General features: G+C 50.1%; 1 protein-coding gene across 1 annotated transcript in view; it reads left to right on the top strand.

Moving 5' to 3' along the window:
- Positions 1–20938, top strand: part of PLXNA4 (plexin A4) — a 443098-nt gene that overhangs the window by 317844 nt on the left and 104316 nt on the right. Inside the window, exons 6-9 of the mRNA XM_041477472.1 lie at positions 8679–8802; positions 12016–12169; positions 15017–15116; positions 18438–18552. Of these exons, the coding sequence (XP_041333406.1) occupies positions 8679–8802; positions 12016–12169; positions 15017–15116; positions 18438–18552 (493 nt within the window). The remainder of the gene's footprint in view (positions 1–8678; positions 8803–12015; positions 12170–15016; positions 15117–18437; positions 18553–20938) is intronic.

Raw genomic sequence — 20938 nt, 5'->3', positions numbered from 1 at the left:
GATTCTCCTTCTGCTTTAAGCTGCCCGGCTCATGTTGTGCCTGGTAAGTTCAGCAGCAAAAGGACCTGGAGGGCTGTGATTGAAGGGATAGCAAAGCAGCGACCCTGCAGCTTCAGAGATGTCCTTTCCTTGTGTCTTTGACCCTTGCAGGAGGTTGGGAAGGGTCAGAGGATGGAGGGAGGAGATCCCCATCTGTCACACACAGCTGCTGGCTGTTTTCAGGCTGCTTCTACAGCAGGAAATTATTTAGGAATGGATTTTTGGAAGGAATTCTTGGCTCTGAGGGTGGTGAGGCCCTGGCACAGGGTGCCCAGAGAAGCTGTGGCTGCCCCTGGATCCCTGGCAGTGCCCAAGGCTGAGTGAGCTTTGGAGCACCCTGGTGTGGTGGAAGCATTCCTGCCTGTGGATGATCCTTATTGTCCCTTCCAACCCGATCCATGATCCTGTGATTCACTGAGGAACTCCTCTTTTCCATAACAACCAGCTGAGCAGTGGATTTCAACATCACCTTCCACAGAACCCCTCCCTCATTCCCACACCCCCCTTCTCCCCGTGCCAGCAAACGATTTCCACTCCTTCACCGGACAAAGGGTCCAAATTTCCAGGGATTTGCATGTGAAACTCTCCCATTCATCTCAGGCTCCAGCCCATGCTCAAATCACTGGTCCCTGGCCATGCATGACCTGGGCTGGTCCTTGAGGCCACCTCTGAACCTTCCCCTCAGCCCCGGTGCTCGGGACCACCCCATCTTAGATTTCAGACCCCCAATTCATTGATCTGTTCAGTTTTTCCAGTTTGACCCTTGCCTCCACCCCATCTTAGATTTCAGATCCCCAATTTGTTAATCTGTTCAGTCTTTCCAGTTTGACTCTTGCCTGCATCCTCTCTTAGATTTCAGATCCCAAATTTGTTGATCTGCTCCATTTTTCAGTTTGACTCTTGCCTGCAGGCACAGCCTGGCTTGCCATGGGCTCTGGCTGGGCTGGGAATTCTCAGATTTACCCCTGGAGATGGGAGAAATAGAAAATCATTGTCTCAGCCTGTCTTGCTCCAGGACAGGATCTGGGCTACTCCTAGTTGCGTTTGATGCTCCAACCCTGCCTCCCCCAGGCAAGATTAGCAGGGCCAAGACAATCCACAGCTCTGGAAATTTGGGGAGGGGGCTGGGGGAAAGGAGAAGGGGCATGAAATCCCCCAAAGTGAGGGGGAGGGACACTGAAACTTGGGGAGGGGGCTCAGGGAAATGAAATCCCCCAAAGTGAGGGGGCAGGGATGCTGAAACTTGGGGAAGGGCCTGGGGGAAAGGAGAAGGGGCATGAAATCTCCCAAAGTGAGGGGGCAGGGATGCTGAAACTTGGGGAAGGGGCTCAGGGAAATGAAATCCCCCAAAGGATGGGGGAGGGATGCTGCTTGTGGCTTTGTAGGGCGGGAGATGGAGCAGTAAATCCCTGGCACCCACGCCCCGTGGGGCTCGGGGGTGGGCTGGCACAATTGCTGGGATGGAGGGAGGAGCCCACCTGGGGACAGAGATAAGGGGCGGGCGGGGGGATTGCGGTTCCGCAGCATAAACCGCCGGAGTTATCAGGGCAGAAACTCGGCTTCTATTACCATGCATTAGAATAGATTAGCAGGCAGAGCAATTAGCAGCCTCGCTCCGTTTTGGCCAGGCGGCAGGGGCGGTGGTGCCGGGGGGAGGCAGCTTTGGCAGGGCGGATTTTCCCTGCCCAAACAGCAGCACAAGGACAAGGATGGAGTTCTGCTCTTTCAACTCAGGACTGTCCCGCTGGGACATTGAGAAGAGCAGCTTTGGATGGTGGTCTGAAGATTTTTGAGGCTTGTGGTCCCTTAAAAATTGCATCCAGGGGAGATGCAAAGCTCCAGAATGAATTCCAGATTTTTTGAGTTTCTACCTCCAGGTCTCTTTGGGAAAATCTACAGACCTCATGGTGCCCAAATAGCACCTATGAAAGACCCTACAGCTTTTACTTCCCCCAGTGGCTTTTCCCCCTTTGTCCAGTTCATCTTTGATGCCCAAACAGCAGCTTTTGGGGAGCCTGTTTGTGCTCTGCTTAGAGCCAAAGATTAAATATTCAACTCCTTCCTCAGATACTCATGAAGTTGCTAAGAAAACTCCTCACCAGCAGGAGAGTTATCCCAACAATAATCCTGTACAATAATCCCAGCTCGAGTTTGTCACTTTTCCTGGAGCATCTCCTGCCTTTTTATTTTTTTTTTGTCCAGAATGGAGCATCCTGGGCAGTTGGTCAAATTTAACTTCTTGGTGCCAGGGAGAGCTAAATTTCAGCCATGCCCTGGGCAGCCTGGAGGCCAAACAGAGAGGGCAGGGAGGGAGTGGGGTATTCACTACATGGCCATGTAAAGTTTAAGGTCAATTATGTCTGTGTCTCGACATTTATGGCATTCCTGTTCCCAGGACCCCCAGGGAACCTGGAAATGTCAAAACATTGCTAAAACTGACCTTAAACTTTACACGTGAATGGGACTGAGTCTTCTCCCTTCTTCTGGCTCCAGCCAGAAAATTGCTTTGGCTCCAGCAGAGGGAAAGGCAAATTTCAGCTGCTCCCTCCTTCCCCAGCCTTGCTCCCCCATGGTGATAAAGCCACCTCAGGAGACCCAAAGCTGGCTCTGAACATTGGTCAGATTTGGGCTAAAACAAACCTTTTAATCCACCCCCAGATTCCTTTGATTGGTCTGTTCTCCTCTCACCTTTCTTTCCTACTGGAAAATAATAAAAAAACCAAAAACTATTCCCCGCTCAGGAATGAAGCTGTCACATTGCATCTCACCCTGAAGGAGGGAGCAGACTGATGAGGCTGAGCTGGGTAATTCAGATCTCCAGAGCCTCCCAAAGCCAAGCATCTCTGTCCTGCCGTCCTTTTCCAGATTGCTGCCCCCAGTCCTGGCTGAAAATCCCATTCCCAGGGTTTGCACTTGGCTTCCACCGAGCTCCCTCTGCTGATCACTTCCAAAAGGCGTCTCAGACCTGCCTGGCCCTCCCGGGAACAGGGACAGGCACCCCTGGGTGATGCTGGCAGGGTGCTGTGGGGATCCCCTGGCCTATCAGCCTGTGCTTGCTTGGGGAATGTAACCCTCTGCCAGGAGCTGGGCTTTGTGGAGAGAGGGGGAACCCAAGGGCTGCAGCAGTGCCAGCAATCCCTCTGCCACCTCCAAGGTCCTGTGCTGCTCCAGCTTGGCCTAGGAGAAAAGTTCTGGTGTGTCACAAGACTGAAGACTTGACAAAAAGTCACTATTGCTGTTATTTCATTTTGTAGGGATGAGAGAATCACAGAAGGGTTTGTGTTGAAGGGACCTTAAATCCCATTCAGTGCCACCCCTGCCATGTCAGGGACACCTCCCACTGTCCCAGGCTGCTCCAAACCCATCTGACCTGGCCAGGAACAATTCCAGGGATGGGACATCCCCAAATCCCCCTTCCCCTCATGGACAAGGACAGCTGCTATCAGGCCATGCCTGCTACCCCTCTTTGATTTCACTCCCCCAGTTTGTTGATCTGTTCAGTTTTTCCAGTTTGACTATTACCTGCTCCCCTGCTTTGATTTCAGACCCCCAATTTGTTAATCTGTTCAGTTTTTCCAGTTTGACTCTTGCAAAAAAAAAAAATATTACATTGTGTGCTAATTGCCACTTGTAAAAAGCCCCCAAATACTCTGTTCTGAGTAGTAATTTCTGATCAGATCCAATCACCACTCGTTTGTCTTGAAATTTGTTATTAATTAACAGAACTGCAGATAAGACCTTTTCCATTGCCAGGTAACTGACTTTTTTTGGGTCTCACGTTCAAAAAGTTGGATATTTTAGTCTGCTTCTTGGGAAATTTTGGGGAAGAAAATAAAACAGAATCCAAATCTTCTCCTTTTCCAACAGTTATGGTTATGAGCAAGCAAGGCTCAGTCAGGTGAAAAATAAAGGTCATTTTTTGGGGGGCTGGGGCGGGTTTATGTGTGTAGAGTGGTGGTTTGGGGATGATGGATGATGATGATGATGGAGATGTGTCTTCACTGAGAGTCTGGGCTTGGTTTGACCAAGGCAGAAGAAGCTCTTCCCACCCCTCCAGAGGTGGAACAGCCTTGCCCCTCTGCAGCCTGGGTTTGCAAGGTGCTGTCCCAGCTTTAGGTGCCCGATTTAGGGATTTAATTATGATTTCTGGTGTCCTAAACCAGGACCTCCACCTCAGGCTTTGCCCTGCTCTCAGTCTGTGCCTCACTTTCCTGTCTCTGCCTGCTAATTCCAACCTCATGGAGCTATCCTGAAGTTTAATTAGCTGCAGGCAAAGCCCTCTGAGATTCTTGGGGGAGAGACACGAGAGAAGAGGAAAGTATTAATTTAACATGATTAAAATAATTGGTTGGTGGCTGGCGAGCAGAGGGTGAGCACCAGTGGTATTTATTCTTAATGGGAGATGAGGAGGAAATACCATTCCTCATGGTTCAGTGGTAGGAGCAGCTCCTCAGTGTTTGTGCTAATGGTTTTGGACAAAGCAGGACACTTGGAATTGTTAAAGACACAGCTGATGATGAAAGAGCAGCTGCTGGTGAGGGCACCCAGAGATGTGTGGTGTCTGCACCACGACCAAAACAAGCTCAGGGGCCTGAAGTGGAATGTGATGCCACTGGGAGGGAGCTACACATCCCCCAGTTACAGCAGGGAATTAGGGAATGTGGCAGTGGAAAGGGATCTTGGTGTATGGACACCCTCAGAATGTTGGGGCTACAGGTATTTTATTAAAGAAAATTTGGCAGTAAAAGGTTGGGGGTTTTTTTGGGGTTTTTTTCTGTGTAAACAATAATAAACACACCAGGTGAGAGGCACAGGAGCTCCCAGGGTGGGCAGTGACTGTCACCAGGGTCAACAGAAGTGATGAGTTGAGGTTGGGATATTTCATTATCCCTCCCTCAGCCCAGCTGCCTTCCAGGTGACCACTTTTATAGGCAGGGCCTGGAAGTGCTTATTTATCAACAGTCCATCTGCCTTTATTTACAGTTTGCTGAACTTCTGGGGCTGCCACGTCCCCTCTGGGCAGATCCTTCTATGACCAGATCCTTTGTCACTTTTGTTCCAGTGTCTCAGCCTTCACCACCCAGGGATCTGAGGCTGCTGATAGAGGGAAAGACTTTCCTCTGCATGTGTTGGAATAATTTTCTCTGCTGCTTCTTCCTCTCTTTGGGGAGGGCAGAACGTTTTTGGCGGTGCAGAGGAAGGGCTGGAGGGAGGAGGTTTCTTTGTGTCAGGTATTTTTTTCTGCTCACCTGGACTGTAGGATCACAGAAGGATTTGGGGTGGAAGGGACATTAAGGATCATCCAGTTCCACCCCCTGCCATGGGCAGGGACTATCCCAGGTTGCTCTAAGCCTCCAAGTGAAACCCTGGACACTTCCAGGCATGCAGGGGCAGCCACAGCTTTTCTGATCAACCTGTTTCAGGGCCTCATCACCCTCTGAGTACAGAATATTTTTGTAACATCCAACCTAAATCTCCTTTCCTTCAGGGCAATCCATCACAGCAAAACCCACCACGTGGAGAACCTCAGCTGCAGGTGCAGGGCAGACACCTTGGGTGCTGTGTGAACCCACAGGGTGCTCCAGCTTAGGAGAGATCAGGAGGTCATGGGAGAGGAGATGGTGAAAATGCTCTGGAGAAGAGCCACCATCACTCCTTTCTGCGTGCACAAACCTGCCCAGCCCACTGGCAGCTGGCTCCATCCCTTCAGATTTGATTCCTGAGGCAGCTGTGGTCACTCACCTGGGGTGTTGGCCCCAGAGCCTGAACCCTGACCCAGAGCCCAACTCAGCAGAACTCCCCCACCAGCAGACTCCAGCACCAGGCACAGGTATTCAGAGCTTTTCCAACTGAAGGATTGCATTCAAAAAGTCAGACAGTGAAAGTCAAAAGTTAGGAAGCGGCAGAATTGAGGTCACCATGGAAAAAAGGAATAATAACCTGTGATCCTGTAATTAAAATCTGGCTTGCAGTGTGTGAGTGCAGGGAGCAGATTTGGAAGTACAGAAGCTGCTTTCAGTCTGGCAGTCCCTAATTCCTGAGACCCTGACACAGCAGCCTTAACATTATATTAAACCCAGGCTTAGTTTGGTTTGGTTTTTCATAAATTCATGATTTGGATGATGTTATTTTCACCTTATGGCAGATATCAAGGCCGCAAGGCACGTCAGTCTAATATGCAGCAGGAGTTTGGTCTGAAAAGTTTCATTTTTTAAATGTGTGTGTGACCTGTAAACAGCAAGGTAAAATGTGGATTATTATATTCCTGTTCAGTGGTGGGATTGGGAATACAAACCACAAACCACATTCTGGATGCTTAATCCATATCCATATATTTGAAACTGAGCCTGGATATCTGCCTGTTTGATTTTAGAAAATCTAAGTATTTCTGCTGTGCTGCAGCTAAAGGAAATAAATGGGAGACAACAGAATGTCTTGCAGAATTTGGGCACTTGTGTTTTGATTCTGAGCCCCAAAAGGTTTCCCTTCCAAGCTATTCCCAGGAGAGGAGCTCCCACTGCCTGTGGAGCTTTAATGGGATTGCTGTGTCTCTTAGTTTTATGGAAGTGCTTGGAAAAATCTCAGGTCAGCATTTTGCCTTTTGGCTTTTGTGCCACCATGGGGGACTTAGAGTTTTGGGGGTATTTAATGGGCTATTGGTTCAACCCTCTGGAGAATGCCCATTTAAAATTCCTGATCCAGCATGTGGCAGTGCCAGAGGAGATTTAATGGGATGAGGGCTCCTGGGGAGCAGAGAGCAGGAGCTGCAGTGCTCCTTTTGCTCTCTCAAACCTGCAAAGTGTGCTGAGAACGGCCAAAATATCCCTTTGTGGATCCTGCCTCTGCAAATACAAAACTTTCCTCTGCCAGAAGGATGGAGAAATTGGAGTTTGGAGTTGGGGTGTTCATTTTATCTTGTCAGTCACGAGAGAGAAGCCAAGCCCTGAAGTTTTATGCCGCCCCAAGCTTTGTAACATTTGGATTAACCATTTATATAGTTTTTTGGCATGCGTTTCCATGGATCCTCATCTGCAAATCCCCATGCACAAGGGTGCAGTCTCTGCTCCAAAGAGTAGGGATGCTGAGCTCCAGCATCCAGTAGGGATCCTGGAGCTCCAGCAGCCCCCAGGTTTTGGCATGCATTTCCATGGATCCTCATCTGCAAATCCCCATGCACAAGGGTGCAGTCGCTGCTCCAAAGAGTAGGGATGCTGAGGGGTGATCCTGGAGCTCCAGCAGCCCCCAGATTCTCTCACAAGTGAGACTCTGAAGTCTGGGAGTGGGTGAATAATTTAACATCCGCACTTAAGTCTTTATAGCTGGTTTTAATGGAGGGTAATAGCACTGCTAATAACAAAATCCATTGAAGACACCTTGTGCAAGTCCATAACATTAACTTAATGGCAGGAGGTAATTGGCATGCAGCTGGAGCTGTCCTTTTGGATTAACCCTGTGGATTTCCAGGCAGACACCTTCCTTGCAGCAATGGCCTTGGCAGCGGATGTGGAGTGAAATACAGACGTGGTTTATGTTAAACAAGTGCAAACCTGGGTGGAAACGGGGCAAACAGCCACCAATCCACTTTTCTGGATTGTGTTTGCACCACACAGGTGAGATGAGGAGTAATGACAGCACTGAAAACATCAACAATTAGTGGGTGGTGTGAAATTCAGCCATTTGTGCAGCCCAGGTGTGTGCACACACACATTTCACTGGGCTGTCACTTACTTGGAACACCTGAATTTTTAAGATTCAACTCTCAGCACTTCTAGTCAGCCATTTTCAAGGCATGTAGAATTATACTCTTTTCTGACCTAGAGAAGGGGCAACTGAGAGGCGTTTTAAAAACTACTTTTATTCTATTTTCAGTCTCATGAGAAGGGTGGAGACAACACAGATGTTATAATTCACTTGATCACAATCAACTGTTTCTTAATTACAAAACACTATAAGCATTTTTTGGTCTATTAAAGTTTCTTGGTCTATCAGCACAAAGGCAGATTCAAAAAACTCCTTAATCTGCAGGGACAACTGCTTGGAGGGGTGGTCCCATCCCAGAGGTGAGGTACCAGCAGCCTGGATGCACCAAAAGTGTGCAGCATTCTCAGGAGGGCCAAAAAACATGGGCTGTGCACTGCTTCTCTGCAAGGACAGCCGTGCATGAGGTGCCCCACAGCCCTTGGACAGCAGAGTTTGAAGGGCTGGGGGTCTGGCCCAGGAAAGGTGGGAAGACAGAGAATTCCTGCAGCTGGGATGGAGCTTTCACCCATCACCCTCCCTCCGCTTACAGGTTCCTTGCGACTCCTCAGCCTTCTTGAGCATTCCCACAGCTGCCAGCAGCAGAGTTAATGCTCTCAGGCACGTGGTGGGGCTCTTGGGAATGTCCTGTGCAGGGCCAGGAGTTGGGCATGATGATCCTTGTGGGTCCCCTGCAGCTTAGGATATTCTCCATGATCCCAAGAGCTGGAGTGCGCCAGGGCGCGAGCGCCGTTTCCCACTTTTGGGACTTGTGCCGTCCCAAAGAGCACAGAGCCGACTTTCTATCCACACCAGCTGCTGCTCCCACACCCCAGAGCTGTCCCCACGCTGCCAGCCTGGCTCTGTGCTGACCCTGTCCCTGTCTGTTCCTGTTTCCCCAGCTGCACGAGGAAGGAGCGGTGCGAGCGCTCCAGCGAGCCGCGCAGATTCGCCTCGGAGATGAAGCAGTGCGTCCGCCTCACCGTGCACCCCAACAACATCTCCGTCTCCCAGTACAACGTTCTGGTGAGGAATGACAATCCCTGCCCCTCTCTTCGGGTTTCACCTGCCCGTGCAGCGTGGCAGATCCAGGGATTCAGCAGCAAGAGGTTCTCCAGACTCTGTGGACTTCCCCAGCAGCTCTTCTGGCGCAGGGAAAGATTTGCCACAGGAGGATGTTTTGGCATTGGTTATTCTCTGATGTTTTGGCATTGGTTATTCTCTGTTTAGATGTGTTGAAGTGGACTAGGAAGAGTCTTTCTTGTCAGTGAGGGCAGGTCTGAAGGGACTCTGTGTCCTGCAAGCATTGTGTGCTGCCCTGGGAGAGTGAATTAATTAATAGCTTTAGGCAAGGGACATTTTTGTCGTTAGAAATTGCATTCTAGAAGAAAGCCAAGTGAAGGATGATATGAATTATTTCAGTGAGCTCCAAGTTCCTATCATTTTGGATGGAAATGTCTCCTTCTAAGCCCCCAGGAAGTCTATCCTGCTCCAGCACTAGGCATGCAGAGCAGAAAGGCAGGATGCTGTGCAGAGGAACCCAAAGTTTCCAGGGCTCCTGCTGTCTCCAGTGACCTTCCACAGCACAAGGTTTAACCTTTCTGGCCTAGAGCTACTCAGGCAGCAGCCAAGGAAACCACACAGTGAATGCTGGCAGAGCAGCAGATGATCCTGATCATTCCTGGGCTTGAGGCAGGAAATCTCTGCTGAAGATCTGACCAGTTTGTGGTTTCTCTCCTGACTCATGGCAGCAGTACCAGATGTGGTGAGATCCCAACATGCTCCAAGAAGGAGACAAGAACCCATTTCTCTCAGGCTACCAGTGCTCTGTCTTTTTGACCTTGCTAATCTGGGCTGCAATTAAGTTGGTAACCCAGGCCCTAAAATCTCCATCTCTAGACAAGTTGGCCATTAGCCCCACACCCTGAAAGGCCTAAATGGAATTTAGGCAGCTGCCAGACAGACACCTTCCAGGTCACAGGTTTGGATTTCTCCAGGGATAAAGAAATCAGCCTTTCAAAGCCTGCATGTCCAATCATTGCTGCTTTGTTTCAGCCTCTTAACTTTGCTGTGACTTTACTTTCCCCAGGCTTCAAACACAAACTGATCTGAGACATCTTAAGTTCTTTCTTCTTCTGGGAGTTCAAGGAGTTCTTTTCCATATTCTCTCAGTAGCTGTTGAATTCTTTCATGTTGGAATAAATCCTGGGGGACTGGCTGGCTCGGGGAGACTGAAAATGATAATAGAATAAGAGACCTTTTCCTCTGGGTTACTCCCAGGGTGAGTCAACCCAGAGCTGCTGGGATCAGAAGTTGCCATCATCTGTTGCCCAACAATCTGCATGGGCCTTTTGATGGAAGTTTCAGCCCAGTCCCAGCTAAACTGGTGTCTCAGCTTATCCCACCACCAGAGGCAAACCAGGAGGGGAATAGAGAGTTGATGGTGTCCTTGGCTAATATCAAATCTAGAATGTTAGGATCTTGAGTTCTAGCAAAGTGTCAGTGACAGTGAGTTCTTGCCCATGGAGGCAGAGCAGGTGTGGTCAGCCATGCTTTTAAATTTTGGGCACTAACAGGGCTTTGGAAAATCTTACCTGAGCCTGTTTCAGCCCGGGGCTACTGCTCTGGGCTCTCTGAGAAGAGCTGCTTGCTGTGGGAAGGCTCCATGCTTCCCATGCTGTCCCAGGAGTGTGGGATGTAGGACTTCTTGTCTGCTTGGGGTGTGCACGGGCTCATGGAGCTTGTGGCCAAGCACTGCTCTGCCCACCAGTGTCATCTTCTGCATGGCACAGCTTCCTCCTCCACCCATGCCCAGAGGGAGATTGGTTAAGGAGGACAGATTCCACTTCTCCGCTGCTAGTAGGGGGAATAAATTCAGCCTCAGTATTAAATCCATCCAAATAACCAAACCTTTTTCCCATTCCCCATCCGAGACAAAAAAAAAAAAAAAAAATCACCTTTCCCACTGCCATTCCCATGGCCCCAGAATGATCCTACTCTCACAAAGGCTTAATGGCATCCAGGGCTAAGGCCTGTTTGCTCAGCCTTCCTCCCTGATGGTCCTCAGTGTGGAGAAACAGCTCCAGCCTTTCCCTAAGTGAGGAAAACACAGTGTGTGGGGGCACTGTGGGCTATGTCACCTTCTCGTCGTGTCCTGCTTTGCCACCTGGACTGACCCCTGCTCTTTGTGCTGGTACAAACAACACCTCAGCATGCATCTATGTCTCCTTTCAGTGGCTGTCACCTCAGAGGGGGCCTCAGCCAGCTCAGGGAGGAGGCAAGTGTGGAGGACATCTGCATTTGAGCCTGTGCTGAGTGGTTGGCTCCAGTGCTCTGTCACAAAACCACTAAATTTACACCAATCACCAGGTGCTAGGGGTCCCCTGGGGTGCCCCTCTGTGTTCAGGCATGACCTGGTGAGTTGAGCAGGACCCTCAGTGATGGAGAGCTGTGGGACAGGACCTTTGTTTGGGAAGCTGACAGCATGACTGTGCTCTTCCAAAGCATGGACATGGTGCAAACCAGCCCTGAGATTTGTTTTCCCATGAGCCATGCCAGAGGGTGTAGTGAACTCTAAAAACAAGGGCAAATCCTCCTTCATGGCTTTTTTTCCCACGTGGAACTCCAGGACAGCACAAGGAGCCAACTGGCTCTTCGGTGGGATGGGCAGGAGAGGTTTCTGTGCCTGTAGAGACAGGGGATTTTTTGTGGTGGACTGAAGGCTGTAACTAGACTCTCCTCACACAGGAACTTGGGGACAGAGTGCTCTCCCCTGCTGGTGCTGGCAGAGCAGCCCGTAGAGGGTTAGACTGGAGCGCTCCAGTTTCTCTGGAGTCTGCAGAGTGCCTCTTGTGAGTAGCAGTCACCTTCCTCAGAAACCGTGGGGCCCTGGGACCCACGGCTGGCTCCAAAGACTCCCTGCCTAACCTGACACCTGCATGACAGACAGCGAGCACTCCCTCCCCTGCACCTCCCAGCCAGCACTGGGACACTGCCGTGCAGGTGTCCCTGCACAGCCACCCGCCACCTGTGCCAGCATCAGCATCTCTCCCCTCCTCACTCATCCCTCTCCCGAGTCGCTGCTTTCTGCTGAAGGAGGATGCTCTCTCTAGCAAGAGGCTCTTTGTCTGACCTCTCCAGGGTAATTCTCTCCCGCTGGCCCAGCTCTGTTGTTTGGCTGAGTGTTCTCTCTTCTCTCTTTTCCTGCCTCTCCTTCTCTCCCTCCGTCTTTGCCTGCAGCTGGTCTTGGAGACCTACAACGTCCCCGAGCTGTCAGCAGGAGTCAACTGCACTTTCGAGGACCTCTCAGAGATGGATGGGTTGGTGGTAGGCAGCCAGATCCAGTGCATCTCTCCAGCTGCCAAGGAGGTGCCCCAGATCATCACAGAGAATGGTGAGTAGCCCCCAGCTCCTCCAGCCGCGCCTCTCACTCCCATCCTCACCCCAACCCTGCGTCTGTCCTTGATGCCTTGAGAATCTGACCTAGAACAGAGGCTGGACAAAGTTAAAGAATAAAGCAGGGATGGATTGAAAGGATCTCCTGCATGTATGCACCTGGGGCAGCACAAGAGCCCAGCCAGGGCTGCCCCCAAGATGAACCCAAATGGTCCCAAAATGCACGAGCGCTCCCGGGGTCTCTCCCTGGGATCAGCTCTGCTCCATGTGCACATTGCAGTTCAGTGTCCAATTCCAGCTCAGCCCCTGCACTCCCATCCTGCTTGTTCTTCTCTCTGCAGCCCACGGGGTTTGTGCTCCTGGGCTGAGATTTGGATCATTTGTCCTTGGTGCCCAGCTGGAGCAGGAATTGTTTTGTCTCCCTGCTCTGTGCACAGAGCTCACCATCCTGTAATATGAAGCTCATAAATGCACACTAAAGCAGCACAGAATGTGAAAAATATAAAAGTTAAAACCTGAGGCATCATCCTGCAACCTCAGAAAGCAGGATTTGGCTCCTGAGAGCCTGAGGAGAGGGCAAGGAAAGCTCTGGGAGCAGGAGGGACTCTGGAGCTGCAGAGCAGCACATCGTGCCCCGAGCTGCGCGAATGTGAGACTGTTTCAGGAATCCAAGCCTTGAGCTGCAACCCCAGCAGGTGCTCCTCTGTGTGACACGAGGTGTTTGCAGGCTGCCACCGAGTGGCAGTTGCACGAATCCAGCAAAGACAAGACATGGATGTGGGATATTCCCTCTCCTTTTGGCCAGGCTGGAGTTACACACCAGGGGTACAGGCTCTCAACACATCCCATCCCATGTAACAGACAAAAATTCCTGGACAATCCTGTCTGTAATTTCACCTTGCTCCTCCCAGATTTAAGTCTGTGTGCTCAGCTCCTTGTCTCAGTTCCTGGACTTTTCTGCCTTCTGCTGTTCCAGGTTTCCTTCTGGCTCTTTCTCCCAAAATGGTCCAGTACAGAAAAATACCTTGTCTCCAAGGGTGCTTCTCCTGTCCACAACTTCCTGCACTTTTTTCTTTCCCTTTTCTAACAAACTTTCTGGGTAATTTCAAAAATTCCTGTGGCTCTTTACAGGGACTTACTACAAAAACCTTGACACTGCTATCACCGCCATGAGACACAGAGAGGATGCTGCCAATTTTTGTCCTTGGCTTCCTGTGAAAATTTACTATAAAATTTGCCTCTGGGGATCCTCAGACCGCAGAAAATGAGGTGACATGAGCTGTCACCATCACCTCTGGTCTCCCTGAGCTGCACACAGCTGCTGTGCTCTCCACTGCAGTCCCAAAACAAGCTCCCAGGAGGTTGTCACCACTTTCAAGTCCCACTGAATTATCAGTCATGTTTGCTTACCAAGACAGGCACCAGAGATTCTTTCCTTGGTATGGACATCTGTCCCAGGCCAGGCTATCATTAACCAGCAAACAAATATAGCAGTGAAAGGTGGAGACAGGACAAGAGGGAGAGATTTATCTGCTTTCAGGGCACCTGCAGCTTGTGTCAGCTTCAGAGCAGATGCTCTGCACCTCTGCAAAAACCAAGTTCTCCCTGCCAGAGGCTGGATTTGAACCAAAGGATGTGTGACTATCCCATCTGGGGCCATCCAATCCTCATATCCTGGTTTAAAATACCTGCAGGATGCTGGCAAAGTCATTAAATATGGCAGAGCAGGGCCAAGCACTGGCAGCAAGATGTGTTCAGTGAAGTGTGTGGGGTGTGTGTGCCCCAAGGTGGGTGAGTGAGCACGAGGTGCTCGTTGTGACCCCTTGTCAAGTTTGCTCTGGCCTCACAGATTAATGAATCTTTCAGGTGGGGAGGAAAATGGTACAATTATAGATTGGTTTGGGTTGGAAGGGCCTGAAAGATCATCTCATTCCAACCCCCTGCCGTGGGCAGGGACACTTTCCACTATCCCAGCTTGCTCCAATCCCTGTCCAGCCTGGCCTTGGACACTTCCAGGGGCACCACAGCTTCTCTGGACACCCTGTGCCAGGGCCTCACCACCCTCACAGAGAAGAATAATTCTTTTTAATATCCCATCTAAATCTGTCCTCTTTCAGTTTGAAGCCATTCCCCTTTGTCCTATCACTCTGTGCCCTGTTATAAATAGCAGGGAAAGGACCACCAGGTAAATCTTGAATTAAGCCACCAAATTACTGCACCCACTGATTGCCCTCTCTGAATTGTGGGAAGAAGCAGCAGCTGACTGCCCAGCTTGGGAGCAGTGGGAAAAGGGATGGGGAAATGGTGTGGAGGAGCTGAAAAGGGAAAGCTACAGAAATGGGTGGATCCTTCTGGAAGTGCAGTGGATTTCACATCTCTCGCACTGGGATGGGTTCTTTGCAGCCACAGGCTGAGGGGAATGGAGCTGGGGGTGAGTGAACATGGAAAGAATGTCCACATGCCCTTTTTTTCTGGGAACATTGAGTGAGCCAGCAGTATGGACCAACTTTAAGGAAAAAATTGTATTTTAATGGCCTTCTAGACATCTGCACTCATTCTTTGAGCTTGGTTTTCCTACTTGATGAATTCAGTCACCACATTTTTGAAATTAGATCTGCTGTCACCCTCCAGTCCAGACTCTTCTCCCAGGCACAATAATTTCCAGTGGCAAAGACATACTGTACCTGTGGGAGAACTGGGCTCTAGAAGGGTTTTATCACACTTTTTACATCTACTGAGGACAGCCCAGCCAAGGGGCCGTGGGACAGCTCCAGGTTCAGGCTGGTGGCCTGGCCAGCAGGGCTAACAAAGCAGTCACACCCTGATGTGCCTATTTTTCCCCCAGGTGACCATCACATTGTCCAGCTGCAGCTCAAGTCCAAGGAAACGGGGATGACCTTTGCCAGCACCAGCTTTGTCTTCTACAACTGCAGCGTCCACAACTCGTATGTTCAGTTCCTTTGGTACCAGTTTTTCATGGGCATGTCCCTCAGGAGGATGTTAAAGTGTGGAGGTGACCAGGGGCTGGGGTGGTGCCCACAATGGTGGGTCCCTCCTGAGGTGATTCAGGGTGTGGGCACCACTTTTTCTGCAGGCAGACCATCAAATTAGGAGCAATTTGCCACAGAATTGAGTCAAAACTGAATTGTACCCTCAGCACAGGGGCCCCTTATCTTCCTATTGCTCATTTTTTTGTGGAATTTTGGCTCCTCATACGCACCTCCAACCCTCATCCATGCTGCCAGTCCCACCAGTAGCCCACCCCAGATGGTTAACATGGAGTTGAACCCTCCAATATGGAAAAATAAAGCTTATGGTTCTGGTAGGATATTCACTGAACCCAGGTGAGTCCCTCAAGACCATGTTACCCATGATGTGAGCACCTCCCCTGCCTCACACCCCGTTTTCCTGGGGTTTAGCTGCCACCCAGGGCTGCTCAGGAGCTGCCCCAGTGGAGCAGACCCACAAATCCCTGCAGAAAATGTCCTTGCAGCAGGCTGATCCACCCCTGAGCAAGGCTGAGTGGCTCTGTCCCCACCACTGAGCCGTCAGAAGTGCCAAAAGCAGATAATTACCGCGGCTCAGCAATTCACAAGGAAAGGCAAATCTTATTTCCACGTTCCTGCTGCTTTGACAAACAGTGTCAGAAAGCAAGGCTTGGGGAGGGGGGGAGAGCAGCAGAGATGGTGCTGTTAAATATTTATGGCGTGTTTTGGGTTCTTACTTGACAAACCATAATACGCTATCCATTTTTAATTCGATGTATCAGAGCAAGCACTTGTTACCAATTTGAAGAATAAGTTGCTGTACCAGAGCTGGGAGTGGATTGGGGTTGAGAAAGATTTCACAGAGACAGGAGAGGGGGTTGTGCCTGCCTGTTGGGCTCACACAGGAGCTCTGGAGTTTTTCTCTCCTGCCCATTAAAAACCCAGTGGTGTATAAGGACCAGGAAAATTTACTTCCCTGAAGTCTCCTCAAGGTACCCTCCAGGTACTGCAGCTGCATAGAATCATAAAATTGTTAGGGTTGGAAAAGCCCTCTAAGTTTGGGCCCTCTAAAAGCCCAACTTAAAATTGTTAAGGTTGGAAAAGCCCTCTAAGCCCCCTTGTCAGAAAGCAAGGCTTGGGGAGGGGGGGAGAGCAGCAGAGATGGTGCTGTTAAATATTTATGGCGCGTTTTGGGTTCTTACTTGACAAACCATAATACGCTATCCATTTTTAATTCGATGTATCAGAGCAAGCACTTGTTACCAATTTGAAGAATAAGTTGCTGTACCAGAGCTGGGAGTGGATTGGGGTTGAGAAAGATTTCACAGAGACAGGAGAGGGGGTTGTGCCTGCCTGTTGGGCTCACACAGGAGCTCTGGAGTTTTTCTCTCCTGCCCATTAAAAACCCAGTGGTGTATAAGGACCAGGAAAATTTACTTCCCTGAAGTCTCCTCAAGGTACCCTCCAGGTACTGCAGCTGCATAGAATCATAAAATTGTTAGGGTTGGAAAAGCCCTCTAAGTTTGGGCCCTCTAAAAGCCCAACTTAAAATTGTTAAGGTTGGAAAAGCCCTCTAAGCCCCCTAAATTGTTAAGGTTGGAAAAGCTCTCTGAACCCCCTAAATTGTTAAGGCTGGAAAAGCTCTCTAAGTTTGGGCCCTCTAAAAGCCCAACTTAAAATTGTTAAGGTTGGAAAAACCCTCATAGAATCACAAAATTGTTAAGGCTGGAAAAGCCTTCCAAGATCACCAAGCCCAAGTCAACCACCATGGTCACCATTAAACCTTGTCCCCGAGTGCTTTTTAACACTTCCAGGGATGGTGACTCCACCACTGCCCTGGGCAGCCTGTTTCAGTGTCTTACAACCCTTTCCATGAAAAAAAATCCTAATATCCCATCTAAACCTCCCCTGGCACAGCTTGAGGCCGTTTCCTCTCATTTTGGCACTTGTTACCTGAGACAAGAGCCCGACCCCCCCGGCTCTCCCCTCCTGGCAGGGACTTGTGCAGAGCCACAAGGGCCCCCCTGAGTCTCCTTTTCTCCAGGCTCAGCCCCTTCCCAGCTCCCTAAGCTGCTCCAGACCCTTCCCAGCTCCATTCCCCTCCCTGGACACTCTCCAGCCCCTCCAGGTGTTTGTCACGAAGGTCTCCAGAGTGTGAATGACCAGAGAGCAGGGTTTGGTTGCTGCTGAGCAGACATCACATTGAATTTAAAGGGAAGTGTGATGTAGGTCCAGTCAGTGCTGTAACACGGCCAGGGGAGGTGTTTGCAGCTCTGACTCTGCACAGCCCCTGAGGCACAGGAGAGCAAAACCTTGTAAGATGGAGGGAATGGCTCTTTCCTGCACCCAGAGTAGCTGATGCCCTAAATATGCCCTCTGCTTCCCAGGTACCTGCTCCGGTAGTCTTCTCTTCTGAGATGAAAAATATGAGTTAACATATTGGCAGGAACCTCATCACCCTGATCAGAACTCACACCAATAAACCTGTGGGACACGGGGAGAAAATTCCCTGCTTCATCTTTGGTTTTCTGGCTTTGGCACATCCCAGTTTGTCTCTGGCCTCTGTGTCATGTGTGGGAGAATTAACCAGACGGGTTTGTTGGTGCCCAGGGCAGCCAAAGTACAGTAAATATTTATTTCTCCTCTAGTTGCAATGATATGAATGCAATCTAAATTATTTAATCTTATGAGACATTTGAGGTGCCGGTGACAACCAGCTCAGGCCAGAGCAAAACCAGCTCTTTGGGTCAGTGCAGAGCCTGTGTCCTCCTGCAAAAGCAACGTTCTCCAGGCTGTACTTCCCTCTGGGAAAGGCTGTCAGTGATCCCTTGGACTACCTAGAACAGAGGCTGGACAGAGTTAGAGAATATATTGGGGATTTATTAAAGGCCTTCAATAGATACACCCTGGGCAGTGCAAGAGCCTGGCAGAGGCTGCACCCAAGATGGACCCAAGATTCCTGACAGTCAGGAGTTTTTGGGCAGATATAAGTTTGGTCTATTTGCATATCAGGGGTTAATTGTCCAATTACAGCTTCAGGTGATGAAGTCACATTCCCCCAGTTTGCTTTGTCCTTTCTGGGCTGAGGCTGTGAGGTGTCCTTGGTTCTCAGGCCTGGATTGTTCTGTCTGCCCAAACTGTGAAGAGAGCTCACAAACTCTGCATGGAGTTCAGAGCTACACACTGATGCAGTACAGGAGCTGGAAAATAGAAATGCTAAAATTTAAGGCCTCATCAGGACCCAGCTGGCTGAGTGATTGCTCTCTGTCCCTGTTGCAGGTGCCTGTCGTGTGTGGAGAGCCCCTACCGCTGCCACTGGTGCAAGTATCGCCACGTCTGCACCCACGACCCCAGCTCCTGCTCCTTCCAGGAGGGACGAGTCAAGATGCCTGAGGTAGGCACAGGCACAGGGAATGTGCCACATGTCTGTGATGCTTAGGGCTGGTGTCACCCCAGCAGTGCCAGTGCAGGGCAGAGTGACCTCCCTGCTCCTGCTGACCTTGTCAGCCCACGAAACCTTCTCCACCTCCAGCCCCAGCCTTTCCCTCCTCTGCTCACCCTCCCCTCTCCCTCTGCAGGGATCTCCTCTCCCCTCTGCTCTGCCAGACCCCCAGGACCTGTTCCCTCCCTCCTGCACACCACAGGCAGTGTGATGTGGGAAATGAATTTGTAGAAAATTCTCAAAGCCTGACAGAAGGCTGGAATAACACAGACATTGCTGAGAGAGAAATGGAACTGGAAACAAGTTTCAAAGGGTGGCCTTGCAAATAAGACTGGATGCTTTGGAGAAATAGAACTGTGAAAGAGGCATTGGAGTGGGACCCACGAGGGGTAATTTTAGATGATTGGCTTTAAGGCATTTACAGCATGGTGTGGCTAAAGCTGACAGAGCAATAAACACTTATCATATCTTAAGATTAATTAAGAAATTATTGGCTTCTGATTGTGATGGTGTGAATTATAACATCTGTATTGTCTCACCCTTCACATGAGACTGAAAATGTTATAAAAGTTTCTAAAACACCTCTCAACTGACCCATCTCTTGGTCAGAAAATAAGACAGTGTGTAACCTTGGAAACTCATCACAAACTCCTGGCCCCAAAGGTCTGGCAGGGATGGGAAACACTGGTTGTGCCTCTCTCTCCAGCTACCAACCCCAGGCTGCTGAGACCTGGGGAAGATTTAGGGCTTTGGCCATGGGTTCAGTAGATTCCAGCTGTGTTTGGAACACCTCTGGGGCTTTGTGGGTTTGATGCATCCAACTGCCCCCCAGATTGCCACTGACTGAGCTGAACTGGAGCTTGGGTCTTACTACAGAGCAGCAAATGCTGCCTGGCTGGTGTTGTAGCCAAGGAGCCCTTGCAGGCAAGGAGAATGCAAATAGGAAGCCACTTAATTCCTTCCTGGTCCCACGTGTAGTGTCTGTGACATTGCCATTCCCTCCCACCCCTTCTGTAAATGCTGGAGGAGCTGTCACATTTGTGCTGGTTGGGATGTCCTGCGTCAGACGTCCTGACCTGCTCTGGCACTGGGAAAAGCCATAAGTAAATACTCATGAGTTCTCCATCTACCAGGATTCAGGATTTTCTGTAGAACTATTGGGAAATGTGCTGAGGAGCTGGAGGGTTTGATGCCCTGAGCTTGGTGGTGGAGGGGTGAGGAAAGGCAGCCCAGGGTTATTCCAAGCCTTGCCATACTTTGTCCAGTCCTGCTGTCCCATCCACTCCAGGCACTGTGGGAACCTCATTTTCTCACTGTTTGGGATCTTCTGGGACACTTTGTCCCAGTTTTCCACTCTGCAGTGTCACCAGCACCACCCCTGCTCTCCTCTGGTGTGCTTCAAGCACAGGGCTCACCTTCCCAGCTTCCAGCTCTCCTCCCCTCCAGTCCCCTGCCCAAAGTGAGATGCCCACAATCCTCAGTGGATCTCCTGATCCATCACAAAGATCACGAGAGTTATCCCAGTTTCTTAGGGAAGGGATAGGAGACGGCACAGCCACTGCTCTTTACTTTGTTCTTCAAGGTGTTGCTCTGCAGAACTGGGGAGGAGGCAGGAATTCATCAAACTCTGCCTGGTTTTAGCTGTATCACCTCTCTTCTGTGTCTGAAAGATGTCCTATTCAGGAGATAGCTCCATTTTGAGGAGCTTTGTCAGCAGAGTTTGCTTTTCCTCTCTTCTACTCCCTTTAAAAGAGAATTCCCTGCTAACCTTTGTGTACGCCCTTTCTGATCTTGTAAAAATGAGATTTTCAAGGCAGCAGGAAGAGGCACAGACCCGACCTTGGAAAACCACAGCTGATCTACAAGGCAATGACAGCATCATGGATGTTACACTGGTCATTGCTAGTGGGGGCTGCAGCATTTTTTTGCCTTCTCTGGGCACAAATGGGACCTCATTCCCCTGGGATCCAACATCTGGAATAATCTGCTGAATTCAGGAGCTGGTTTTGCTGTCTGCTCAACAGAGGAAGGACTGGAATGACAACATTTGCAAGGACAAAGGCCTTGCAACTCCCAAAACTTTCAGAGCTTGCTTTGTGCCTGGCAGTGTGAGAAATGCCCTGCAGCTTCAGGCTCCTTCTCATTCCCTCTGTGTGTTTGTGGCTCTCAAGGGCTGGGGAAGGATGGCATCACAAGTGCCCTCTGGCAAAACAGATTTACAATCACTCTGTGGCCAGAAGGTTGGTTTTTTGGGTATTTTTCTTTTTTGTCAAATGGCACTTTGAAGGAATGTCTATCACCCACGCTTCTCTTGAAAGCCATCTTCTCACTGACTCAC

This window comes from Pyrgilauda ruficollis, unplaced genomic scaffold, assembly GCF_017590135.1.
Source record: "Pyrgilauda ruficollis isolate IOZ18807 unplaced genomic scaffold, ASM1759013v1 scaffold111, whole genome shotgun sequence".
Taxonomy (NCBI): Eukaryota; Metazoa; Chordata; class Aves; order Passeriformes; family Passeridae; genus Pyrgilauda; species Pyrgilauda ruficollis.
This window is presented reverse-complemented; position numbering and strand designations above follow the sequence as displayed.